Below are 27,608 nucleotides of genomic sequence, written 5' to 3'. Positions count from 1 at the left end.
TGCCTGGGGATGTGCTTCCATTATTCATTCTGTGTGTGAGCTGCAGATAAACACATTCAGGCTTCTGTATGGAAAAATAGCTGGTTCTCTCCTGGCATTTCTTCAAAAGCTGTGTATTGAAACTTGGGTCCCGGAGGCTGTTTCATACTCCCTCTGCCACTGGAACAGCACTGCATCCTCTGCTCCCACCGCAAAGACTTGGGATGCCTGGAATCAATGAGCTATAATCAGTGTGGGCAAGGAAGAAAGTGTGGGGCTTTTATCATCTTCTGTGGCCACCAGCCTGTGGTCCTGTCATTGGGCTTCTCTCAGCAAAACAAGAAACTGGGGGAAAAGGGAGGAATTTTCTCACATGTAATGCACACGTGCCTGCAAAATCCCAAGGCAAGCTCATTTCAATTTTCTCCCTACTGGTGCATTCCCCAGCTTTGGTTCAGGTGCTTTTGTAAAGGCAATTTCCTCTCCAGCTCTTACTGTCTGTATCTGTAGTCATTAGTCCTGAGTAAACACAAGCAGAATTCAGGTGTTGAGGAGGGATCCCAGTACTCAGTGTTGGGCTGTGGATAGGGGGGTTTGTGTTTTGAGTATCTATGGACCACCCAGTTTTCTGAGAGCACGCAGTAAACCTCCCTCAAATCCTGTCTGGGCTCGTTTTGGCCTAGGGAATACTTGTATATAGTAGTGGTTTCCTTTGTTTTTGTTTTGATGGTGATTATTATTTTTCCTGAATTAGGGCTACAGAGATAAATATTTAGTTTCTAATGTTTTATTTTGTACATAATCAGGTGTATCAGAAGCGGCACCTTAAGCCTCAGTGTTGCTCTCTCATTACTTTTTTAATAGAAAAAAGCAGACGTTTTCAGTACTTGGCAAAGCCACAGGGCTGAAGAGAGAGCTGGCTGGGAAATGGGAAAAATGCTCAAATCTTTTTTGAAAAAATGCCAATGTCTATAATGTATTTTCAGTGAATGACTCAATTGGTTCTATTAAAGTAAAATATGTAATGTTAATTCAGCCTAATATGGCTTATTCAACAGACAGCTTGAACCTCTTCATATTTTGTTTTCTAACTGCTAATTATTGAATGGGATGTTTAATTATTGATTTCCAGTAGTGGATATCAGTATAAATCAGGAGTAGTTCCTTTAAATTTGATGGAGATTTGTTTAAAAGTAAGAAGGGTCCGACTATCCTTGAAGAGGAAGGAGGGAGGTGCAAGTCAGTCAGAAGGAGGCAGAATTTGATTCTGTATCTGAAATGGGTCAGTCCTTCATTTGTGTGGACTTGAGCACATTTGCATTTGTCCTTCTGTGTGTGTTCAGCCTCAACCTCTAGATTTGCCTTTAATAAAATATCGGAAAGTGTGGTGCAAATTTATTCTGCTTTGTCTGTAAAGAATAATAGCATGATACTTACTGACTTTACAGTCATAAAGTGGTATTTAATGACTTTGCAGCTCTTCTAAGAATAAAAAAAGAATAAATTCTGCAGTTAATTTTAGATGCTAAGGTTGGATACCACACAGACTTGCTGAGAACAGGGAGTGTCTTCTGTGGATAGAATCAGAACGTGACCCACTGTCCATGCAGCAGTTAAAATGTTCATCATGTAACATCCTTATTTCACTTTGGAAAGAAAAAAACCCACTGTTTTGAAGTTTTCCTTACAAAGCCTTTCTCAGACTGAAGACTGCTTCTCTTTCCCTTGCCACCTCTCATTTAATACAGAGGTACTGTATGTAAAAGGGAGAAAATGGATACACAGGTGTGTGTGGAGCAGAGGTGCAGGGAACACGGGGATCTTAGATGTGTGTACACAGATGGGTGTGATGGGGTCCTGGGTGAATATCTGTGTAGTGCAGATTTATCAGCAGAGTCAGGGAGTAAGTACTACAAAGTGTACATCATCCCTAAGAAAAATAGCCTGCAAAATTCCATGGAGGTGGAAGGGATTTCCAGGTGAGATGTGCACTGACCTGGCTCTGGTAGAGCTCAGTGTCTCCTTCTCCTCTCCTGGGAGACTCCTGCTCATTTTTCCCTCTCTCAGAACTTCTCTGTTCCTTCCCTGTCTCTGTCAGCAAGAGCTGCTGGCTGGGGAAGGTCATGGCATCCTCTCCACTGGAGGATTTTGAGGGCACATTGGGTTAGGACCTCTCAGATGGTAATTGAGCCTAACTTGGCACAGCAGGCAGGGACTAGCTGACCTGTCAGAGGCCCTCCCAACCCCATTTTGTCATCACACAAGTACGGAAGAGGACAAAACCTGAGGAAGAAAAATGTGCTGTAGCAAGTAGCTGCCAGGTCTGGAGGAGTGAAGCATTGCCTCTGTGATGTGGAGAGCGGGAGGTGAGTGGAGGTGCTGGCAGAAGCCCCTCGGGTGACAGGCAGGGGACGAAGCCAGAGTGGGGAGGAGCCAGCCAAGGACTGCAGTAACACATTCCATGATCTCAGTGAGAGAGGAAACAAGGACGTGGGTCATTAGTCAAAGCAGCACGTCAGGTCAAGGGTAGGAGAGGCTTGGGTTTAATTTATTTTTAAAAAATAAATAATAAGGCAAACCCCCAGTGCATTTCTTAACATAGGAGAAAGGAGAACAATGAGGGGATGAGAATCCAGCAAGGACTGCAAAAATAGAGTAGGATCATGGAGGAGATTTGAACATGGGTCAGAGGCAAAAAGTGAATAGTAAAAATTCGCTATTTGAAGGAGAGGAAAGGAAATTATTTCAGAAAATAAAAGGAAGGCCAGAGAGAGAGGATAGGAGAAATACTTTGCATATAAAATCAGACAAAGTCATCCACTGCAGTAGCTTTCTTTTAGCTACAACTTAACATGTGATATCTTGTATGTTGAGGCATGTCAGGAGGGGAAATAACTTCTGGGTTTTGTGGTGTGGAACAGGTGAGATTTGCATGCATTTGGCAGTAACTAAAGGCATTTGGCTCAAAGAAATGGCAGAGAGAGTAAAGGGGCTTCCAGCGTCTGCCTGCTGCTGACAGAAGTGATGGGAAGTGAATGTTGGATGAGCCAAGGGTTGTGCATAGTCCAGCAGACTTCAGAGTCAAAATGTTGGACAACACAACCCGAGTGAGGAAGATGAAAGCACAGGCAGAAGGAGGAGGAGTCTGAGAACAGATCAGTCATCCTTGCTGAAAGACTTCGAGTCATGGAAAGGGTGAGGGACAGGGTGAGGTGATAAGGGCTGATGTTGAAATAAACCATGTGATGTGTCTTAGTGTTAAAATGGGCATTTCTGTCATCATCATTTCAGTTAATGCAAGCCCAAAGTGCTTCCGGTTCTCACCATGACCTGGGCACTTCTCAAGCCCTCCATTCCACATCATCAGAACACTTTGCTGTCTCTGAGCTAATTATCTGTACAGCAATATGGGTGGTAAGAAACTTCTATTCTGTAGGTAGTGAACTGAGGCATAAAGCAAAAGAGTATTTTCCTGCAGTCCCGCTACAAGTGGAGGTGGGACTTGAAGCCAAGGTTATCCAGTCCTCAATTAGTCACTTAAACACTGACTCATCCTCCCTCTGATATCCTTCCTTGAGCAGGAGCCACCTTCAAATCAAACTTTCCATGGAGAAATAAAGGTTTTTGCCATATATTAATGGTTTGTTTAGTGATGCAAAAGAAAAAAAATCATATGTAACTTTTGACATTTTTATTATTGGGAAAAAATTAAGCCATAACTCTGTATCTGCTGGTTGATGCAGAGGGACATCGGAGAAGAGACTAGCAGGGGTGCTGGTGAGAGTAGCCTCTCTTTGATGTGCTGTGATTTGTTTTCCAGATAAACCGTGAGAGCTGGTGTCCGCTGGAGCCGTGTCCCGACCCCTCCCTGCTGGAGCACAAGCGCACGCGGGAGTCTCCAGGTGAGCCTTGTGCTGAGGGCAGCTCCAGACCAGCAGCCATCCTCCTCACTTTTTCTATCCTTCCTTTTCTCCCTATTTTTGACATCCTGGCCTGGATGGGGAAAACACATAAATTAAAGAAACCGTGTAATGACTGTGCTGTGAGTCATTGTTAGCACATGGCTGCAGCACTTGACTAGCAGGGAGCTGTGTGGTGTGTCAGTGTCTCAAATAACTCTGCATTTGAAGTGCTTCAGTATTTTGATTTCCCCCTCCCCTTTTTTAATCTAAATAAACTTAAAAGGCGGGGGCGGGGGGTAGTCTTCTAGCTAAATGGATATGATAAAAGAAAAAAAGCCAGAAATTTGAACTCCTAAATCCATATTTAGACCCAAATCAGTGGCTTGGGATTTCCCCCCCACCCCCCACCCCAAAGTTGCCATGATTGCAGGCTTCAGGAAGCAGGAAGGCTGTTCAGAGCCATCGTTCCCACACCCTGCCCACCGGCCGTGCCAAGCTCCCAGCCCTGTGTGCTGGCTGGTGCTCTCTGGCTCTTCCACTGGGATAGAAAATCCAATCTGGGCAAGCTTCAGAGAAGGGTTGGTGTCCAAGATAAGAAAAAAAGCATTTCCTTTTACTGGATTATGCATGTTCGAAACAAATAGAGTAATTTATCAGGGCCCTGAATAGGGACTTTGCTTAGGCTGCTCATGGAGAGGAGGCTACTTGCCCTGCTGTCCTTATGAGCAGTGGTCTCACCCAAATCTCCTTCAATTTATGTGAGACTTCACAAAGAAAATGACTGAGCATCAGTGTGAAATTTAAACTCTTTCAGAGTGTAGGTGAAGAAGGGATAGTGTGAATTAGTGACCTGACGGGTTTATCCTAAACAGAAGTTCTAGCTCACATCAAAGTTAAATAAGTGCTTTTTTATTAAAAAAAATAATAAAAATTGCTGTGTTTAGAAGAGTTGTGATCAGTAAATAACTGTTTCCAGTGTGTTTTTACAGGAGAACCTGTGGTTTTGCCATGTCTCTTGCTTACTAATTGTATCTGTGAAACCCTTGCCTTTTATGCTTCAGGCAAGAGCTACTGCAACCCATTTGTCTGCAAAATTACGTGCACTCATTTGACTTGCCAGATCTGTAATCACATATTCTTATGGATCACTCTCAGTTGCACACCTATTAATTATCTAATGCAATATTACACCATAGGAATATAATATCAATTACATAATTAGGTAGCTATATATACAAATTTATATTAATAATTATAGTAATACTTGTCTTTAACACATGCATAAAGAGACAGGTTTTTAAGTAAATGTGCTCTCCAGATGGACTGAAGCAGCAGAAGGATCTCAGGTTATGCAGGTTCTGGCCTTTCTAAAAATACTATTGTTACTGCACAGGCATCCTCCTGCTGCTCTGTGGTGCTGGGCAGTGTAGAGAGGGCAAGAAAAATCTGGCAGCACCTAACAGCAGTAAAACCACTGGCTGTTATAATGTGGCTAACTTAAAAATACACTACTTGATAAGGAATTAGGCCTTTTTCATCTGCTGAAATGGCTTGTAAGGACAGAGACCTCAGATTTTAGAAGGTAGCCTTTTGAAATTAAGTGCCCAGAGGAGTGTAGCAGATATGTGGTTATCAGCATGGAATTGGAGGGCTCAGCCCTGGCGTGGAGGACACCAGAGTCTGGAAAATGTACAGAAGAGATTGCTTGGAAATGTTCTTCCTAGGGCTTTTTTCTCTGTATTTTTTTTTGCCTTTACATTGTGCACAGAGCTGTTGCCGGGATGTGAGAGACAGAGCCTGGCTTTGTGCGATGTCTGCGCAGTTCAAAACAAACCCGGCAAACTGAGAAAAGGGGAGGGAGAAAATGGGGAAAATATGCATGCCTCCCGCCAAAGATAAAGGAAGAGTGTAGGGAAGAGAAGGTTTGGGAATGAGTTTCTCAGGACAAATGAGCTGAGGTGTCTGGGGGGTTCCCCATCACCCTGCTCCTTATCCTTCTTCCCCGCCACTTCATCTCCTCTGCCCTTGGGAGGCTCCTGCCGAGGAGGCTTCGCTGCCTCTCGTGCTTTATCCTCAGGGTGAGGTATCCATCCCTCAGCACATCTGGGCTGTCCCCACTGATTTTCCAGTGGAACGTGGCTGGAGCCCCTTTGTTTTTCAGTCTGGGCTGTGGACATGCTGTGCTGGCTGCCAGCTGGATGAACGGCACCTGGCCCGCATCCTCACAGCCTCTCCGTCTCTTCTTTCCCTTTATTCCCCCCCTTCTTCTCTCCCCTCCCGTCTCCCCCTCGGTGATGGAAAAGCAGTTCAGATTTTCCAGGTTTACCGAAAGGGGAACAGGAGCAGCTGCAGCATCCAATAAGTACTTTTCCAATTCTGCACAGCGTGGAAATTCCTCTATGGGGTAATGGGGTTTCTGACTGGCTTCAACTCCCCCTGCCCTAAATGGGGACAACCCCACCACTTTCAAAGTAATGTTATTTTCTCCAGAAGTGGAGTCACTCCCATCAGTTGGGATGTGACTGCGGTGTTCCATAGCTGCTGTCAGGCACAGATTAAGGATGGGGAGGGCAAAGAGGTGACCTTAAGCTACCCAAACCTGTTGTCCTTGCAGTGATTTTTAAGCTTGATGTCACCAAGGCTGGAGTTAGTGAGGTGTAATTTAAGAGTGAACCAGTATTTTATTGCCTTGGCTCCTCTCCAGACAGCTGAGCACATTTTGGATCTGTTTAGTTAGAACAGGTTGGAAAATAGCACCTTTCCTTTTTTTTTTTTTTAAATACTAGTAATTAGAAAACATTTCAAACTGGGAAAAACGAGTGTTCAATTATTGCCAAAATTATCATTAACACTTTTGACTGAAGGATGAACAAATAAAATACGTGCAGGCATTTCTCAGGCAAATACTTGTCTGTTAAAGGTTTTGGAAAGAGAGGGCTTTTGCAGGGGCTGCAGTCTAGTTTTGTGCTTTTGATTAACCCAGTACAAACAGCTGGAAGCATTTGAGAAGAAAAGAGATGCAACGTGCTTATGTTTCAATGTCAGGAGTTATGAAAGCTGAATGTTTTTTGAAAATCACCTTATTTTTGAATCTTAAGAAAAGCTTGTCATAGAATTCACACGAGTGCTTTTTCAGTAAGAAGTGTAGAAGAAGAAATTAAATAATTGTCCAAATACGCACTAAAAGCACCTTGGCATTTAGAGGGAATCGATTCTTTGAGGAAGAAAGCTAATATTGACAAGTTACATTTTTGCATTTATTGAATATTAATCTAATGTTGCAGTTGTTGCAATAGATAGGAAGCATCCCATTATGCAGTGTATGTGATACCTCATATGTAATATATTTATCAGCACCTCAAACTACACGTGTTTACAGCTGTTTCATGCAGAATTTCAGTTTGCACCATGTACTTCAGTGATGCACTTTAAAAGGAGTTTTAAACTCTGGAATAAATTACTTGAGAATTTGCAGGCAGTTTTTGGAGGTGAACAGATTTATAAAGCTTTATTTCTAAAGCCGTGTGTTTTAAATCCTGGAATTCACTGAGAGAATGCGAGTTGGATGTGTGGATGCTACAGAAAGCCTCAGGTTGTGACTCTTTGTGCTTTGCTCCTGCAGAGTGTGAGAACTTCTTGGATGATGGGCTGAGTGGCATCTGTGCCTCATCACAGGGTGGTTTTAAAAGAGAGTCTGGGAGTGAGTCCGACCTCTTCCCTTTGTCTGGTGATGGGATGGAAGACCTTGTCTTTGGGAAGGTAAGAAAGCCTGGTTGGGATATGGTTAAAAAAGCCCCTGATAAACACATATGCAGACGTAGATCATCTTGGTCTCACTGATGAGTTGGAAACATGGAAGCGATTTTCTTGGAACGGAATAGATGGGAAGGATCCGGTCTCCTCCTTGGATGCAGCAACATGAGGGATGTATTTACTTGCAGCAGAATTCCAAAAGCTGTGCAGCCCCCTATGGTAAAAACATGAAAGTAATTTTGTCTGTCCAAAAGTAAATCAGGCACCAGAGGAACAGTTGAAAAGGTGGATTTTCTTGCAAGGTCATTAGGGATTGCGCAGACGATACAAAATCCATCTTTAACTCATGTAACAAAGGGCTTTTCTCCAGCAAACTGTGACCTCTGCGCCGACACCTTCAGATTTATGTACTGTAATTCTCAGAGGAACCAGTGTTTTTCTGTAAATTCAGTGTCATAGGAAGGAAGCACTCACTCTGAATACTTCAGGCCAATTCCAGGGAATAGTTTTGTTGCCTAGGCGACATAGCTCTAATGCCTGTTTGTGTGCAAGTAGAATGAAAGTGTTTTCAAATTTGCTTAAAATCAACAACAGAAGTCATTGCTAACCTTAGTCATCCCTGTGCCCTTTGTGTTGCTGAGGAGGAGGAGGGGTGGGAGAGACCTGAGAGACAGAGTTGGCCTCCCTTTGGCATCAGTCTTTTGCATCTACGTCAGAGCAGCCTGAATTTATTCCAGGGGGTCATTAGGTTTTTGCTCTTGAAGAATCGTCTTGCTGGTAATTTGTATTCTTCTTGGCATAAGCAGATGGTGAAAAAGCATCCAGAAAGAATGTAGTGATGTAGAATCAAAAGGGATGTGACCCTTCTTTAGAGCAGCCATCACTTTGGTATCCATGAAATCACATTTGGTTCAGCTGCAGCTCACAGATTTGAGCAGGCACAGCTTCTACTCTGAAAACCTTAACTCTTGGAGTAGCTTTCACACTGGCTTTCTGAGAAATGTATCAAATGACACAGAATTCTGTTTGCTGAAATCGAATCAGATGGGGGGGAATATTTTCCAGCAGGATGGGAAACACCAAAGCCCAGGCTAAGTGATCTCATGTGCTATAAATGAACAGTAAAGTCATCCTTAATGCATGTGGTAGGGCACAGAGCTCACCAGCCTCACCCTTTCCCATCGTGCTGTCAAAAGGATCTGGGATCCTGGGTTGTCAGAGTACAAGGCTGTTTGGCAGAGCAGACTGTCTTCAGTTTCCTTGTGTAGAGTGACACGGATTGCGACAGCCAGCTGCTGTTTGAGCCTGATTTAATGCTTGTATGGGAAGATGCGGGAGAACAGTGCAGTGGGAACGCAGCAAATTTTAAATTATACAGAATTTTAGCTTTTACCGTTTCTTATCTGGAAAGTTTCCTTCTTCAAATATGAGGAAGAAAGATGAATAAGTAGTGCAGTGTAGCAGGGATGCCATAGGGAAGGGAGGAGGTGATGGGGAAAGCAGATCTTCAGTTGCCTGTGGAGAGAGGGCAGAGGCAGGAATTTTTTTCTTTGTAGAAAGGGAATTTCTTGATTTAGTAGCCTTTGCATTGTTCTCATTATGGAGTGGGTTGCAGACTTTGTCTACAAATGGCTTCAAAAGGTTCCTGAGTTGAGTTTAAGAAGTTATTCAAAGCTAATCTCAGCCTCAGTTGCTTTATTGGTCTTTGTTTTCCTGACCAATTTGATTCCATGTCTCCTCTCTCAGGATTTATCTGAGTATTTTTTCTACAGTTAAAGTTATTTCTAAAGGACCAGAAACACTAGTTTAGTGTTGTGAGCTTGTTCCTAAATTAAATCTTTTTTGATTTTAGGGTGTTGAGTCCAGGTGGTAGAAGTGCAAATTATAGATATTTTTAATGACCACCAGAATAAGTCTAGGCTGTAATCTTTTTTCTGAAAAATATTTTAAAATGCCTGTCTTGGCTATAGTTGATTATTTATAAACCTATGAAGTAGTACAGTTTCCATAGCAAATCGGGAAGAGACAGAATACGTTTATGAACAAAAAGAGGATCTCAAACCTTTCAATGTCATGATGATTATTGTTATTATTAGTTCCTTTCTTGTTTCCCCTTTCTGTGGAGCAAGAGTTGAACGTTGGTCTACTGAAGTTGCTTTTGTGGGGTTTAATTGTAGAAATAACTCCTTCTTTGTTAACTGCTTAATACTTTAAAATCAATGTAGAAGAACAAGTTGCTGTCTGTCCAGGGTCCTTGGGCTGCTTCCTTAGACATCACTTGAAATTCATAGATTCAAAGCCCTAGTTCTGTCCCAGGACCACGAAGAACTGGGGTCTGTGGGGTCACAAAATCTGCAGGTGCCTTACTCTGTCCCTGGTGTTTGGTGCGTGCTCCTCTCCCATCTCCTTCCCATCTCCTGTGCTTGTCTCATTTCTCTCTCTCTGAGGGACGTGTGCTGAGCTGTGGAACATGAGCTGCTGGGTTCAGGGAGCTTTAGCACTAAAACCTGCCCTTTTTTCCAGACTTTAGAAAAGGCTGTCACTGAGATGCAGAAGTTGCTTCCAAGTCTATGGCTTGGAAATGCAAACAAAATGTTTTGAGTTTTTTTGGCTTTTTTTTTGTTGGTTTGGTTTTTTTTGGTTTTTTTTTTTTGTGCATCAGCACTTCATTCCCATGTCCTCATCATCCTGCTTTTCCCTCTCTGCCCCAGACAGCCATCTGGGCAGGCTTTGCAGCATCCTCCTCCTTGAATGATTAATGCTGCATAAGGTCATTTCTCACAATCATCTGGCAACATCCTGGGGTGGAGCCCATACGCTTTGCTCATCTTAACTTCTAACCAGCCACCGAAGTCCAGCCTTGCTGGGAAGCTTTTTAATGTGCCTCTTGGGAAATGATTCAGATGGAGAGAGTCAGGAACCCAGAGATCATTGCCAAAGGAAGGGGTTGCAATGCAGTGTCTTGAGTTTTGTTTAATTTCTGCCTTTGTTTTGGTTTGCTCAAAGAAAATACAAAAATACATAAATGTTTTGCATTTATTTTTGCAGAGTTGTTGTATGTCTTAAAAAAAAAAAATCAAACAAAAAAACCCCGACAGCTGTGCAAAAAAAACAAACCCAACGGAATAAAAATTTTAAGGGAAAGGCTTTCACCTCCACTCCTAATTATAAAATTTATGATAAATAATTAATAGAAGGCCACTATTGAGGTTAATTTTAGGGAACCTGGAGCCATAGGCAAATCCAAACAAAAAATTACTCTGCTGGATTATATGTCAAGCCAACTAAAGGTGTTGACTCCTTTAGTGGAATGGTATTCCAAATAAACTTCAGGGTTTCAAGGTTTAATTTTTTTCATCTTCTTTTTAAAAATACTCTTAACACCTTTAATGTCTTCGAAGGTCAAGGGACAGAGAAAGTTTGTATCTCAGCACTTTGCATGTTGTCATCATAGAAATGATTGAAAGAACATTTTAATTCCCCTTATCAAGACCTCCTACAGTGGAGGGATTTAGTTGAATAAGTTGTCTTATACCCCCACCATCCCAGTGATTTCTGTTATCCCTATTCATGAAGAATTACATGTGTCCTTTCTCAGAATACTCACTTTTACACTTTCTCTTATTTTTTCTTACAAGCTTCTCAGCAAATACTGAGGGCAAAGAAAATGCTCATTACCAAATGTCTGTAAAGGCTCTTTTTGGCCATGAGGTTTATGGTCACAGTTAAAGCCTGTATTCACTGAGATGCAATCCAGCAAGCCCAACTTGAAGAAAATTAGTTTTCTTTAATATTTCTTTTTTCCTGTAAGAAAAGAACACATTCTGTTCTGCAAACGTGGTGTTTCCTTACTTAAATAGGATTAAAGAGCAATGCATATTTACTTGGCCGGGTAGTTAATTTTTTGCAGTGGTGGCTACAGTATCAATGTTTTTGATTTGTCAGCCACACTTGGCATTTTTCAGACAGAGTCCTCTTCCATATTAACGGTTTTCTTTTAGTTCAAAAAAAAAAGAAAAATCATTGCAATGACGGCAGAATATTTTTAGAAGAATAAGCATGGGCCACAAGTTCAAGGGAATTGTTTATTGTGTTCTGTTGTCAGTCGAATGCTCAAGGTAAAAGTTAAAGCAGACCAAATGTATTTCCCTTTTTTCAAACGTCTCCTTGAACTGCATTTTGCGATAAAAGCCGTAAATCTCCCTTGTTAGGGAAGTGGGTTTTGTTCTGCCTTTCGAACTGCCGCAGTATTCTCATCTGGGAAATAAAAATTCCTCTTCTTACTCTAATTCCTCCCTGTATAATTTGGTGTTCTGAACTATTGTTTCTAGATTTGCATCCAGACTGAAAGTTTCCAAACTGTCCCATACTTGGCACAGCTGAAGGGGGGAAGTCAGTCCTCTCCTCTCCTCTCCTGCTCTGCTGCCCCAATCACAGAATGGTTTGGGTTGGAAGGGGTCTTAAAGCTCATCTCGTTCCAAACCCCTGCCATGGGCAGGGACACCTTCCCACTAGACCAGGTTGCTCCAAAGCCCCATCCAGCCTGATCTAATGTCTGACAGTATTTTCCTGTCCTGTTTCCTCCACTGTAGGAGTATTATCCACATAATGACTACTTGATTTGTCTGTGTTTAAGCAATTCAGTAAGCTCTCATCATGACTCACACAAATATCAGATTATCTTGAATAATGCTGATCATCAAAAAACTTTACAGGGCTTCCATTTCAGTTCTCTTTTCTTTAAACCTCAACTTCCTATTCAAATGTATCAAATCCAATAGTTGACTAGTTTACAGAACACATTTTCCAAAATTCACCATTAATATTTGAAATACCTTAATGTGACGTGAATGTTTTTGGAGGGATGTATTTTTAGTATGTTGTTTACTATTTTGTGTTTAAAAGGTTCTTGTACTTTGGTGTTGTGCTGTGGATGCTGTCTTTTTTTTTCCCTTTGATGGATGTGGGAAGGGAAGTGGTGTGACAGCATTTAGTTAAATCATCTTAGGAACATTATTGTGTACCTGTTGAACTGAACTAAGAATAAAAAATAGCTAAGCTTGAAACAGGGCTTTTCTCTGGATCGGGAAATATTTGATTAGAAGATTTTTTAATATCTCAGTTCCTTTTTTTCAGTTAAAGAAAAAGCTTATTGCTTATAGTGTGTGCCCATCAAATAAAGCACAGAAAACCAGAATTCTCTGGACTGTTTAGCACTGCTCCCGCTCATCCTTCCCTCCATGGGGTCTGATGCCCATCTTTCCATTCCAAGAACAGGATTTTGTAGCCAGTTGTCTTCTGCCAAATGCTTGCTGACAGCCTGCAGTCCCTCGAGCACTCAATTCCTGCCCAGCCCCCTGAGCCCACTGTGTGAGGACAATTAACCTCTGGGGCTTTGCTGAATGGTCTGTTGTGTATGGCCTGACAGAGCACTCTGCCTGGTATTAATTTAAATGATACAGCACAGGGCTCTGCAGGAGGATAAATTGAAACTTCCCATGTCAGTCCCTCGGGGCAAACACCGTTTCAGACTGGAGGTGATGTCAGAGAGATGCTTGTGTTTTTTATGGTGGCCACAGGGAACATGGAATATGCACGGGCTCTTCTGGGGTTGTGTGGTCAGCATGTGGCCTTTGGCCAGAGAGAACCAGCTTGGCTTCTACATACTGCTTTTGGAACAAACTAAACCCAAAAATTACAGTATGACTCAAAATCTGTAATACAGAGCAGCTGATCCTGTAGAACAATATTTTTCGATGACAGTTGGATTTGAAAGATGCTGCAAACCCTGGTATTAACTTTCTGCTTAATGGAAAGTAGTGGGGGATGGGGAATTAAGCTTTTATTTTTTTCTGTCTGTTTTGTGCTACTGAGTAATTCTCCCTTTTGTGTTGCATGATGCAGTGGAACAGTGCATTGCCCTTGAGCTCTACAAGCCCATCCCAGTCCCACAGGAGAGGCTGGAGTTTATCATCAGGAGTTGTGATAACCCTCTTCCCCATTACTTGCTCTCAGTAAGCCTTTGGCAGTTTTATGGCACCTTGATTGATAACAGGTTTAGCCAGAAATGGTGAGAGGAACGGGGTTTGCTGTGCAGGATGAAATATAGAACTGGGGAGAGGAAGGCAGGCAGAGAACCTGAACTGTGAGCCCAGGTAATGGCAGCCAGGCACTTGTGGGGTGGAAGAGATTACCTTGCACAGAGCAAAAAGTCTCAGTTCTATGATGGTTAATTTGCCTTATGCCATTGACTGAGAAATCTCTCAGCTCATGTGAAATGCAAAATATTTGCATTTATTTAAAATGTTAAATGTATTCACTTCAGTGGAAGTGTTCAGGTCCAGGTTGGATGGGACTTGGAGCAACCTGATCTAGTGAAGAATGTCCCTGCCCATTGCAAGGGTGTTGGACTAGCTGATCTTTAGAGGTCCCTTCCAACCCAAACCACTCTATGATTCTACTTTAACTTATTTATAATTTTCCTTACCCACAGCAGCCCGAAGAGGAGCAGTCTGCATGCGATGTCACCAGCTCCAGCTCCTCTGCCGATGACACCATGTCCCTGGAGAGGAACTCATCCCTGGGCAGCGACACGTCCCTTCCCTTCCCACCCACGGGGAGCTTTGCCCAGCCCAAGGACAGGCACAGCCTGGATGGCAGCTGCACCAACATGGTGTCCTCAGAGGGAGGAGAGAAGGAAGAGGAGCTGGACAGCATCACGGACGTGCCCACTCCTTCCTCCGTCTTACGCAACTCCATGCGGCCGCTGTCCCCTTTCCGTCGGCACAGCTGGGGGCCAGGGAAGAATGCCACCAACGAGGCAGAAATCAATCAGAGGAGGTGAGTGAAGAGCTGCTGTGATTTACTCTGCACCCACTCATGCATATTTATCTGAGCTTTAAACCTGGCATGATAGAATTGAGGAGTGAGGACGTTGCTTTTGATTATTTCTTTTTCACTTGAAAGGGTTAAAACAATCTCCTAATGTGTGTTTGTTTGGTTTTTCTTAAATTAACTTTCAGGATTAAAGTACTTAATAGCTACAGTATGCTTGAGCTTTCCAGAGTAAATGGAATTATCTCGAGACAGGTCTTCCATTAGAACTGTCACCACCCCCTTCTGTACAAAGGAATTACTGGAGTGTTAAATCTCACTGACCACAAAATAAACATGACCATTATTGCTCTGACTGTATGAAGAGATAACGCAGGTACCGGGATTTAAAAAAATTTTGTGGAAGCTCTTCATAATGGTGAGATGGGTCCTGCCTGTTTCACAGAACTGCTTCCACCTTGGTCTTTCATGGACAGTAAGTTCCATCACAGATGTCCCTGGTGTTGTTCAGGAAGATTCAAAGGGGAAGTTTTCCCATCTGTTCTTTCAGAAGGTACAAGAGAGAGAGGTGTACGAGCCGTGTGAGTGTGTCCATGCTGGTGCCAAGTGATGGTGGGAAGAAAAGTTGCTCATTCCCCTGTTTCAGTGGGGAAGAAGGTGGAATAAAGGAAGATGCACACCAAGAAGTAGTAATTGGTGTGAGGTTCCCTGCCATGCCCTGCACCGTTCAGCATTTGGGCTGTGGGATGCTTGGGGTCAAACCTTGCATGTTCTGAGCCCAGTGGAGGTTTGGCCAGTGTTTTTAACACGCTTTGATGCTCTCAGAGCAGGAATGGCCGGTTGCTTTAGCAGGGTCAGGGTGCCATATCCTCCCTGCAGCTCACAGAAGCTGCAGGCCCAGGTGTGCAGGGCAGTGCCACTCTCTGGGCTGCCTGGTGTGTCCTCATGGCAAACATTGTGCTGTTAACAGAAACAGAGCCATTCCATGTGGGGTTGGATGGCATTAAATTAAAATTGGCCGCTCACAATGGGTTCCTGAAAATGCTTACTGACCGCTTTGGATAATCCAGGGAGAGGCAGCAGCCTCCCATCAGGAATGTGTGAATCCTTTACACACAGCAGCTGTGGGTACCACTAAAGAAATGTTGTAGACCCTTCAGGTTTTAAAATCAATGTTGAAAACCATTCAGGATCCTCTAAGTAACATACAGTGAAAGATTTTTATTATTGTTGTTGTTGTTGTTTAACACTGTCACCTTTTTTGGGCTTCGTTCCTGGTCCCCACGTAATTTTTAAATAAGTAATGCTCATCAGTTTTTAAAAGCAACAAAAGGGTCAGCATACCTGCAAAGTTATGACAAAATGAGTCCATAAACTCATTTGGGGAGATTTATTTTTAAGTGTAGGACCTGATGCATAAGGATTTCTGAGGGTAATCAACTGCCTAGCTGGCAATCACTGTTAACACTGAACAAATGGGGTTAAATTCTCCTGCATCACACTTTGGAGGCTGTTTCTGGATGGGAAAATACATTCATTGTAAGTGTAAGAAAATCCAATTTAAAGGAACTTAAAAGTAATTGTTTTAAACTTTAAGGTAATTGTTCTCCTATGTTCTCATATATACGGCTGCAGCTACATACGGATAGCTGTCACAGTAGGTTAATTAAAAAAGAAAAGCTGGGTGGGTCTGTGGTGCTGATAGGTTCATGTTTGTTTTTATGCTTCTGTTAGAAAGGAATTTGGATTATTTGCTGTGTTGTTTTGTTGTTTTCTTTGTTCTTTTCATAGCTGTTGTGATGTTGAGGCTCTCGTTGCTTAGTGAGCAACAACAAATACTGAGGAAGTGAAGTACAAATAAGTGACTTTCACACAAATCAGTTAAATTCAGAGTGTTTGCTTATTGCTTTATTTCACATGCAGTAGATGCTTTTCCATTTGAAGGGGAAAAGCCCTTACTGCAGCTTGACTTTTGCAAACCTTTGAAGTGGAGTAACACAGAGCACAAGCCTTGGCTGAGGTTTGTCCTGCTGATGGGCTGGATCTGTGCTGCTCCCACCACCTGCCACCCTTTGTGCTCCCCCCCCCTTCTCTGGGCACTGTGGCACTTCTCTGCTCTGTAGGTGAGCAGGTTGAACTCACTAAATGAGGAGAAAAATAACCAAATAAAGGGTAATTGCCACCAAAACCAGGCCAAGGATCAGAACTGGGCTGTGCAAGCAGGAAGAGGAATGAGGGGACAGAGCACACCATCAGCTGAGCTCTGAGAGGTGCTTCCTGCCCCAGCAAACACTTGGAGCCTGGTCCAGCCCCCATCCACACCAAAAATAGTCTCTACCCTGATGACACAGATAGCTAAGTCAAGCTTAGATAGAGGTGCTGATACAGGAACCAAAAAGCCTACAGAAAAAAAAAATCAGCCTTTTGTAAAATTTGATCTTTTCCACTGTTACATGTTTTCTGTTTGTAAGAGGTTTGAGTGTAAGAGTTAGTTCACCGAAAAGATCAGGAAAAAAATGTAATAATCTTAAATGAAATGTGAAAAGATGCTCAGTTCCCCTTCACTTTCCCTCTTTCCTCAAATGCATTTCACAGATAATCCTCATGTCTACATTTTGCTATTAAAAATACAAAGAAAACCAACAAGGCTGCCACAAAAGGATGTTCATCCTTCAGTTAATTCCTGACATTCGTAGCAGATTTGAAATGCCTGTCTTTCAACAATGCTGCAGTGTGTGTTTAATGTCCGGGCTGGGGAAAGAAACACCCTTGTGTTTCACTGATGGATTAAGCACTGCAAAACTGGAGCTGGTGTTAATCACTATTGCTAACAGCTTCTGTCAAAGAGTCTGGCCTTATCTAAACTTTAAACTGACCTGGCTTTGGCAGCAGCAAAGTTGCAGCATGGTCAGTACCTGTGCAGCCTTGTTTCTGTATGAAATAAAACCAACCAAACCCCAGATTTATTTGTAAAAGAGAGGAGGAACACAGAGACTCATTACTTCCTTTCATGTTTCATTTTGTGTTTTCCCTGTATGTCCATTCCCTCTGTCTGTGTGTTGGGGATATTAATCCTTTAGCTGCCATTTGTTATTCTTTTTGTTTCATTCAAGCTGCTGACCATTCTCCATGATTCATTTTCAGTTCAATGCGAATTCTGGGGGATGGTATAAAGAAGCCTCCCATTCATAGGAGAAGGTACAAAGCCAACTAATGTGACTAACTGTTTTGTGTTTGAATGTCTACTAACTCCATACTGTCATGTTAGTAAACCTGTCGTGCCTCTAGAAGTGTTGGCATTAGAGCTGTGCATCCCACCTGGCTGCTTTCCCTCTCCAGTGTGACCCAGGGCAGGTTTTGTGCCCCACAGAGCACATGCCTGAGCTGTTTTCTCCAGGATGTTATGTTAATAATGAAGAGAAATCTCAGATATGATTTTGTTGGCCTTTGCCATGTGTAAGATTTGGAGTTGTGTTAAAACAGTTATTTACCTGGGAGCATGTGTGTGATTTGAAGCACATCAGGGACTCCTGGCAGGACTTGCAGGATGGGCAGCTGGGGAGGGGATGGGTCAGACACGATCTCAGAGTTGGAGAACACCCTTCAGATCTGCAGCTGGTTGAATTAAATGGCTTTAATGTTGATAGTTTTTATAACCATCTTCCTAAAAAATAGAAAATAAGGTGTGCTTTTCTCTTTAGTTCCATGTGTTTTTCCTCTCTGTAACAAACTTTCAGTTTCTCATCCATCCCACAGATCCGCAGTTCCACTCATGTAACCTTTGCATTGGCTATTAGTATATGAAAGAGGATACTTAATTTTTGGCACAGCAGATGTGGACTGTCCACACTTAGACATTTTAGGCTGAAGAAAAGAGAGAAGTTTAACTTCTGCCCTTCAGTGGTTCAGCCTTGTCTCACCTCCCATAGCCTGGTGCCTCCCCTCCTGTGCCAGGTTAGCTCAGGATTTCACTTCACTTGAAACAGGGATGGGGTGATGTGGGTGTAAACAAATTACCACGTTCCCACGTGTGAAAAGAATGTTACCATGATGTTATGACCAAAAAAATCACCATGCCTCACCATGCATCAGCATGAATGAACCCTAGCAGCACTGTAGAGTTCAAGAGAGCACTCTTAAAAAAAGAACTTAAAAAAAGGCACAGGAAAGAACATGCTTTTTTACTTCGAAGAAGCCACTTTATTTGCATCACAGCAGGAAGCAGTGCAATGCCTATCTTCTCAGCTCATGCAAGTGAACTTTTTATCAGTGGTCTCTTAAGGCTCCTCTGTAGGAGCTGTGTTAGTATTAGAGCGAAAATATCCTGAAACACTGGTCTAACACCTGGAATAAAGAAAATGTCTAGAATACTTGGTCATAGCTGAAATGTGTGATAATCCTTTCATAAACACGTTCTCACTTTTTCTGGTCTCCAGACCATTTTGGGATCATCCTCTCTAACTGCACTTGCAGAGCAGGTGCCTGAATCTGATTCCAGCAGTTTAAGCTCTCGCACAAGGCTGATGTAGATAACAGCTCATCCCCCTCCCCAAACTGTCTTCTATAAAGGAGTTTTGCAAGCTCTGCATTGATCTTTTTAAGATTTTATGGTGTTGACAACAGGCTGTGGGTGGCTCCCCAGTAGGACTGTGATTCTGCAAGAGTGCTTTGCACAGCCTTTGCCAACAGATCTCCTTCCTTCCTTCCCTGAGATCTCTCCACTTCCAGGCTTCCTGCTGCATGTGTAGGGCTCCTCTTCTTCCCTCTCTCTACTCTTCCACTTGCCTCCCTTGCAGTTTTAGCATTTGGGATCATCACTATAACGTGGCAATTGTCAGGAATAGAGGCATCTTTTAAAGTCTAGTGTAAACATTGCATGATTTCTTTAGCGAGGAGAATCTTCTCTCCTTCGATTGAAAAGGGACCACACAAAAAGGAGTGATTTTTGGCAAGCAAGGTGACATAAGCATATCTTAAAGGGTCCACCAAGCTCAGTGCTCTTGTGGCCACAAGCAGATGGTCTGGGGAAGCAAGGAGAGGGGAAGCATGTGTGACACCTTCCTTGGGATGCTTTCTCAGTTGCCCCTGAGCAGGTCTGACTGGCCCACTGGGAGGCTGAACCCAGCCTGAGAGTGCAGACTGTGTGTGATGGAGATGGATTTCCTGTGGCCAGGACTTGGTGCCTCTGCTTTCACACAAGTATTTAGTCCCTGCTATTCCCCACTAATATTTACATCTGCCATTGTGGTCGAGTTGGGTGAGGATGATGAAGTGCTTGGAAATATTGGCATGTTATGGGAAGGAATGTTTTCATGAGGAATGTTTATGGTACTGTGCTGAGAGCTACTGGTGAAGCACACCTGGGGCTTTTGGCTGCAAAGCTTTGGGTGTATCCTCACCTGACTAACATCCTTTATAAAACAGGCAGCAATTATCTGAACTCCACCACTGAACACCAACTGTCAAACCCTTCCAGAGTGCTTCCAGTGTTGCCCTGTGTGTGGAAACAATATGAGGGCTTGGCAGGACATGATGCATTCAGTGGGTTTAAACCTTCATGTGTGCCCTCAGAGGCTTCTGGCACTCACAATTCCTGGTCCAGGAATGCTTAGATTTGTTCTGCCCTTTTCATAGGCTCCTGTCATGGAGCAAAGCATGCTCTGTCCATGTCCCCTCCTTGCATAGATTGCACACCAGGACCTGGGAGCAGGACCTGTGCTGATGCAAAACTCCCTTCAGACAATGTATGCTTCCTGAGCAGCTTTTTCAGGATTTAGGGATCATATAAATCTCATAGCTGACAAGAAGATGGATTTCTCTGTTTCTGCAAAACCTGCAGTTGGGCCATGAGCTAACAGAGAAAAAATAATAAAAGCAGTGTAAAATAACAACCAAAATATTTGCATTCTGTATTTGCATTTCTTATGTCTTTCATGATGCAACTTTGGGACTCTCTTGGGGAATGGGAGATGAAAGGTTTTCTGGTCAGGAGTGCTCTTGGTTTAATCCCAAATTAATTGTAAGATTAGCCTGGTTTTTTTTTCTTCCAGCCTCTTTCACTGACTGGCTGTGTAGCATTTAAGAATGTATCTTTCTCCTTATTTTTCCCAAGCATAGCCTGAGGTTATTAATACTTCTGTGGAGGGGACTTACACTATTAAATATCTGTAAGGGATTCTTTTTCTGATTTGAGGATGAGAGTTACCAGAAAAATACTAATCATTACTAACACAATGGCTGTGTGTGATTACTTACAAATTGGCTTTGGTATGTTTTAGCCTTGTTTTTCCCGAAAACCTCTCTCCCCACAAGGAGTATTTTTTCCAATACGTTGAATACTCGCTGATGGGGTCGGTTTGGGGGAAGCATGGGCTGTCCTTGTTCAGTGGTAACCTCAGGCATTTGAGGCACTGTGATGTGTTTGTGCAACCAGATATGTGCTACTGCATTATTTCTGAGTTTGTTGGGGGTTTTTGTAAGATATGTGAAAGCGAGAGTCTTTTAACGTTCCCCGTGTTCCATAACAATCCGATAATCACTGCCCTTTTCCTTTCTTTGCCTCTTTTGCTGTTCCTAGTTTGAGCTGGTGTCCCTCAGGCGTACAGTACATTGCCATGGGTCCTGACTTTACTTGTAGAAGGTATGGTATGAATAAATGTGCAGCAGCAAAGGAGCACTGCAAACACCCTGTCGCCAGCTTCTCGTGCGTCGCCTCCTCCACTGCTGCTCTGGCTGAAGCGTGCACGTCTTTGTTTGCTTGGTCTGCTTTTTCAGCAATTACTCTTGGGAGCGGATCCTCAGAACTGGGCTGCAGGTGGAGGTGGTGGCTGCTTTCCACTGGCCTCTGGCATTAAAGAAGCTGCACTGTTGGGTTGAGCTGCTCTGTTCCGTGATGACTTTAAGCCGTGTATTTTTCCGCAGCAATGATCAGGATGATAATTGTGACAGCTGAAGAATCAAACCAAGATTAAGTATGATTCAGCACCCCTCTGTACCAGATCAATCTCATAAAGGGTTTAAGTTCACACAGACTTGCTCTTTGTAAATTGGAAGACCTAGGCTTTTTTTCTAAGAAACTAATCGTGTAAAAGCTTCTCTGAAAAACCAATCTGTTCGCCACAGATGAAAATTTCCCAGGCACTTAAAGTTTGTGTCTTCTGTAGAAAGTCCCAGAGCTGAGATTGATGCTTGCAGGCTACATCTTTATCCAATATCCAATAGTTTGGAAGCCAGTCCCTCAGATTTTATAGCTTTGTCGCTTTTCTCTGGCAGTTCTTGCTGGTTGTGGGTAGAGCTATTAAACTCTTCTTCTGAAGAGTAGATATTGAGAAGTTAACCTGCCTTTCCTGGTACAGTTGAATTATGTTTGGTGTATATACTCCAATCAGAGAATTACAGATCAGTATCACTGATAACTGTTTTATAGAACAGTATTTGCAGTTTTTAGCTGGTTTCATCACAAGTAAATGATTTTTTTTTTTCCTCTACTGTGTAACATCATTTTTGCTGCCTTGGAATGTAAAAAAGAGATATTCTTCTGCCCTAAATAACCAGTAGAAATGGGACTGATTTCTACCTACAGGTGTTTTAGAATAAACTTTTAAATGCCTGCTATAGATACACATTGATGAGTCACAATCTTCCTAAAGCAGATTACATTATAAATGCTTCAACCAGGCTTTTTTTTCTCATTAATTACCATGAAAAAAAGGTTTTTTAAATCTACTAAATCTTCTTCTTCACGGTTTATTGTAGTTTTTGCTTTCAAAGAGCATATTTATGAGCCTCTTAATGCTTCTAAGGGACTGCAGAACATTAATCACTGCTATGCAAGTCTACCTGAATTTAAAGCTCCTCTGGTTGTTTAAATCATCTGTACAGCCTGTAGAGTGTTTTCTTTTTCATGTGTTTACATGTTGGTTTGTTCACCACGTAGATGTCACGATCAGCCTCGGGTTGGGACGTGAGCCCAGGGTAGGCCTTGGACTTAGTGAGTGTCAGATCAAACATTGGCCATGGATCTGTGCTCATGTCCTGGGAGCTGAATCTGTAAAGCTTCACCCAGTGAACCCACACTGGCATTTCAGTGGGTTTCTTGGTGCTTGGGCATGAGGAACAAGAGGGTCAGAAGCAGAATATTAGGGCAAGATTTATCAGATTAAATAGTTGCATGTGAAAGAGGGTGTGTTTTGTGTAGGTGAGAGGAGAGCGTATTAGTGTTTTTCACTTGTCTGTCAGCACCTGTCTCTACAGAATTTATTTCTAATAGGTTTTAAATAATAAAGTTTTATTTCTAATAGTACTGCAAGCAAAAGTTTAGTATTTTATTTTGCTTTGAGTTACTGCCCAGCTCTGCTGGGCAAGACCTAGCTCCCTCAGTAGATGATAAAATAAAACTGATTGGGTGACGGAGACAACATTTATTGAATTTAAAAGCAAGACCACAGCAAGGGTAAAAAAGAAACCAGCTTTGGCAGAATAAATGACATTATCAGTGCCAAGACTTTGTGCAGGGGAAAATTTTAAAGTAGATTCAGAGGATGTGGCTGCAGAGATGAGTGTTACAGAAGCTGACGTGGCTGCTGGGAGGAGTATTGGTCCAGGACAGACAGCACGTGCTATGCAAGGTAGTTTTATTTGGGTGGCTTTATTCCAAGGGAGAGCATAATAAAAAGCTAGCAAAGAGAATATGTGGAAATGCCAAAATCTTTAGAAGAGGTGTTTCTGGATTTTCCTGTGCACCACTCAAAAAGTATCAGGCAAGGTGATTGTCCAGGAGTTTCAATGGTTGTTCAAGCAACAACCAAACCTTTATGTCTCATTAGAGGCACAAAGATGTTGTTATTTGCTCTGAAGGAAAAAGAACATGCTGAGGAGTAGCACCTGCATTTCCCTGCACACTTCAGTGCCTGCTGTGTGTTTTACATTTGCAGGTGCTCTGTGCTGAAAGACACCAGTCCCTAAGAGTTGGGCAGCATCTGACCTCTGTGCTTTCTCTTTAGTTACAGCCTCGAAGGCCTTGCTGGAGACTCTGGTGAGAACAAGAAGCCCTCTACAAACCTGGAGGCTTCTTCTCTGAGCTCCAAAGACCTCAGGAGGAGTCCACTTGCCAGCAATCAGTCCCTGGTCCTGCTCACTGAGGAACTTGAGCAAGGAGAAATCAGAGACTACAACCACCAGGTAAAGCTGTCCAACTACTGTTGGATGACTGGGAAATGCTACATCGACATTTTGAAAGTCATTTTCCCAAGTGACAGTCTGACAAAGGCTTCCACCTTATGTGTACATACACATAATATTAAAAATCTTCCCTCTTTAACATGGAGGAATCTTCAACTCTTTTAAATTTTCTACTTCGTTCTTTGTGGCAAGACAACTCTTGTGTCTTCTCTTGCTTAGAGGAATGGCATTTTTGGGGAACACAGTGCTCAGCATTGGATTTTTTTACCATGTTGAACCACAGTCTAGTTCTGCTGAGGAGCTGGAGTCACACCAGCAATTTCCATGGCTGTCAGAGAGTTAACAATACCTGTTTTGTAATGTCTTGCAAGAAAATCAAGCACGCAGAGTCCCTCTGTTGTATAATTAGTTATCTTACACTTCAAAGACAGAACAAAATGTTGCATTTCACCTGTGCAGTGTTTCAGTGTTTCAGAGTGAGAGTTGCAGTGAATATGAACACTGACCTGGGATCTGAAGGTGGGATAGTTCTGTCATTCTTGACATATTTGCTCAGTGTGGTTCTGTTCTGTTCTGCAGGTGCATCAAACGTCGCAGCCACAAGGATTTAATTTCTGTTCTTCTGCTGTTTCATCTCCACTGACCAAATCCATGTCTCTAATGTCAATTAGCAAACCAGTGCTCGACAGTGAGTAATCCAGTTTTCCCTTATCCACTCTGTCATCTGTATTACTGAGTATATCTTGCTACCTTCCCAAGGCAAAATGTGCTACTGCCCACTCTTGCTTCCTTTATTACATGAAGTACATGTTTCACTGCTGCATGGAATTCTGGGTGGAAGGGCAGAACTCATTCAGTTTAGTTTTGTTCTTCCCAGTGTATCCTGCCTGTTTTCTTTCTCTTGGATTTCCTTTGTGTGGGTCGCTTTCTTCTTTCTAAATTAGACTACTGGTATGAAAACTATGATTTATTGAGTTTGTTGACTAAAAAAATTGCATCCTTTCAGAGTTTCTTCCTTTGATGTCAGGTAGAGTCCACTTGAGATCTTACTTCCTGCATCTAGATTTTTTTTAAAGCTGATACATGGAAACTTGAGAATCCATGTCATGATCTCCTTGGGGGAGTTTGTTGCTATTCATTTTGAGTTAAATATTTTGGAGCAGTTGGGTGTAATTTATTGAATCTCATTCCTGAAGAAAATAATAAGAGATGATTCTATAGAATTTTCCAGTTTAGCTTAATTGAAGCAATAACAAGCACTTCATTTTGCAACTTGGTTGAATTGATTCTTTCAGCTGAAAAAGTCATTCAGAACGCTGCAGCTGGATGTATTACACATGTTTTCATGTCATTAATTGCCAGCCAGAAACCCTATTGACATTTTAGCTCTTGTCTTGTCAGTTAGTGATGGTGTCTGATCTTTCCTCTTTATTAACGTGATTCTCCCTTGCAAAGCTGAACAAGGTGCTTTAAGAAAGGTACTTTATTCATGGAGGAGACTTGCTGGAGGAGGCTCACAGGGATTCTGCTTTGTAGGAGACATTTTTAAGTTCTTCACCATGATTATTCCATGATTAATGGAATGTGGCCTAATGTGTCCCCCAGCAACAGTAACCAAAGCATGGGCAGCTCTGTCCTGTGAAGAGACCAGATCCTGCCCTGTGCAGTGGCACTGCCTCTTCCCTCCTTGGGCTGAAGGTCTTCGTCGTCGTTTTTTAAAGCAGCCAATTTCTTGGCATTGCAACCAACCTCTGACCAAACACCAGAATCCTTGGCTGGCTCCCCAAAAATGATCTGTTGGTGGCTGAGGGAGCCTGGATGGCTGAGGCTGTTAAAATGTCCTGTGGCCTGGCCTTAAATTGCCATGGAGGCTTGATTATCCCATCTTCTTCTAGAGCCAGCCTGGCCAGCCTGGTCCCTGGAGAAGGAAGGATGGGCTGTGGACAAAGTAGCAGAGTTAGTCTTTGCTTTGAGGCAAATGTCTGTGAGTTTGGGACACTGAATGTAAAAATTACTAACATTCCTGTGAGTATCATTTTCTCTGTCATTAATTTGTGACCTCTCAAAAGGGCCACATTTTTATAGAAAGGTGGTTTTTGAAAATCAGAGCATTTGAGGGGTTAATATGAGCGTACAAAAGGAGTAATCACTTGGAAAATTTAGCTCATGGATTTTTTTTCTCAATCCTGACACCTTCCTAACTAGAGAAACTTCGGTGAATCACACAGAAAATTGTGGCTGCTGCATCCCTGGCAGTGTTCAAGGCCAGGTTGGATGAGGCTCAGGGTAACCTGATCTGGTGGAAGATGTCCCTGCCCATGGTAGGGGGCTGGAACTGGATGAGTTTTAAGGTCCCTTCCAACCCAAACCATTCTATTACTCTACTTCATTCTTCCCCTTGGAAAGAGGAACAGTATTGTTTGAATTGTGAGCATAGGACATGGGAAGCAGTTTAGTGCCTCTTACAAGGAGGTCTTGTTGTATAAACTCCCTTGTGTCACCTGGGTTTCATGTTCATGTTTTTCCAGCAGGACACTTAAGAGTTATGCAAGAATGACATAGAAGTGAATTCTAGGACAAATTCAGTTCTTTATTCCACTTGCATAATCTTGTGGTAGGTGTTTAAAAGAAAAAGTGACCCTCTGATCCCTGCAAATGTGTCTGAATGGGAAGAAAGCAGCAAGCAACATGCTGTGTGCATGAGAACTTTAAAAACTAAATCCAGATTAATAAACATATGAAGGGATTTCTTTTATTTTTACTGTTTATTGTCATGTGTGCTGAGGCAGGAGCAATTTCCAAGACTGAGTTCCTAGCCCACACTCCATCTGATGTGTCAGATGTTCCAAGAGCTGCTGTGGCCATTCACAATGTTAATCCTTCAGCATTTTATAGAGGGAGGTCACAAGAGCTGTTGGCTGGAGTGCTCGGAAGAATGCTTTTAGCCTTGGAATAGCAAATTTCCAGTGTGGAGCACTGTTATAAAGCCAGGAATTGCTATAAATAAAACCACTGAAATGGAAGTTGAACTGGGCTGAAGAAGGTGGTTCAATTTACAGTAAAGTACTATTGTTCATCTTGACTTTTAGTCTAAATAGACAGTAGACTACAGAAGAAAAAGTGGTGTTGCTTAATTGTGTTCTTCAAGTCTGGAACACTAGAACAACTCCTTCAAAAGGCAGTCTAAACAAAACTAATGCGTGGGTCTTGCTAAGAATTCTTCAGTTTAAATGCCTTTCATTGGGTCCCTCTAGGGTTGTTCTGCTTACGTTGGAAAACTGTGCACATTTTAGTCAAATTGCCTGTAGGCAACTGGCATTTGTGACTAATGGCTGGAGGAAGTTTTCAGAGGAGTTTGCTTTGCATTGCTTGCATAGCATTGGCTATTGCTTGGACAGTGTTTTTATATTCTGAATTCACTTTTGATGTATGATACCAGCCATGCAAAAACCCTCATTGTATGTGGCTGAAAGGACATATTTCATTCAAAGAGAGCAATCATTGCTTCATCTTTCTCTTGGAAGTTTAATACTTGATAAAGTCTTTAGCCTGTTTTCCCTGTCCTGCAAGTGAATTGATTTATCCATGGAATGACTTAGAAGTGCCTGAATACATGTGCTGAAGACATTTAATGTAGGTGCTTAAGTAGGACCCTTAGATCAGACCTGTCCCAGGGGCAGAGTTTCCTCAGCCGTGTCCCAGTCACCTTTCCCAGGACATACAGATGTACCATATGAGCACTGGGTGTCCAGCAATCAGGTCACAGCTCAGAGATTTCCACCTGTGCTTGTATGAAGAGAAGGTTTGGGAAATACAGCCTTTGGGAATCCAGTTTCAATGAAGAGTGGCTGACTGGCTCCTACTTCTCTTGTCAGAGACCATTGTAATTACAAAGAATTGTTGCAAAGCTGCTGCTGTGCAAGGGCTGCTCTTAAAAATAAATGATGGGATCTGTGATTT

General features: G+C 42.5%; 1 protein-coding gene across 11 annotated transcripts in view; it reads left to right on the top strand.

The window, feature by feature from the left end:
* AKAP13 (A-kinase anchoring protein 13) overlaps positions 1–27,608 on the top strand; it is a 206,158-nt gene that overhangs the window by 139,701 nt on the left and 38,849 nt on the right. For 6 of the 11 annotated variants that reach the window (XM_048317384.1, XM_048317381.1, XM_048317387.1 and 3 more), the window contains 7 exons: positions 3,800–3,881; positions 7,504–7,640; positions 14,128–14,474; positions 17,613–17,666; positions 21,046–21,108; positions 23,471–23,648; positions 24,228–24,336. In XM_048317384.1, coding sequence (XP_048173341.1) covers positions 3,800–3,881; positions 7,504–7,640; positions 14,128–14,474; positions 17,613–17,666; positions 21,046–21,108; positions 23,471–23,648; positions 24,228–24,336 — 970 coding nt within the window. The remainder of the gene's footprint in view (positions 1–3,799; positions 3,882–7,503; positions 7,641–14,127; positions 14,475–17,612; positions 17,667–21,045; positions 21,109–23,470; positions 23,649–24,227; positions 24,337–27,608) is intronic. The other 5 variants (XM_048317388.1, XM_048317383.1, XM_048317385.1 and 2 more) reach the window with 4 other exon arrangements.

Source organism: Corvus hawaiiensis, chromosome 13 (assembly GCF_020740725.1).
Source record: "Corvus hawaiiensis isolate bCorHaw1 chromosome 13, bCorHaw1.pri.cur, whole genome shotgun sequence".
Lineage (NCBI taxonomy): Eukaryota > Metazoa > Chordata > Aves > Passeriformes > Corvidae > Corvus > Corvus hawaiiensis.
This window is presented reverse-complemented; position numbering and strand designations above follow the sequence as displayed.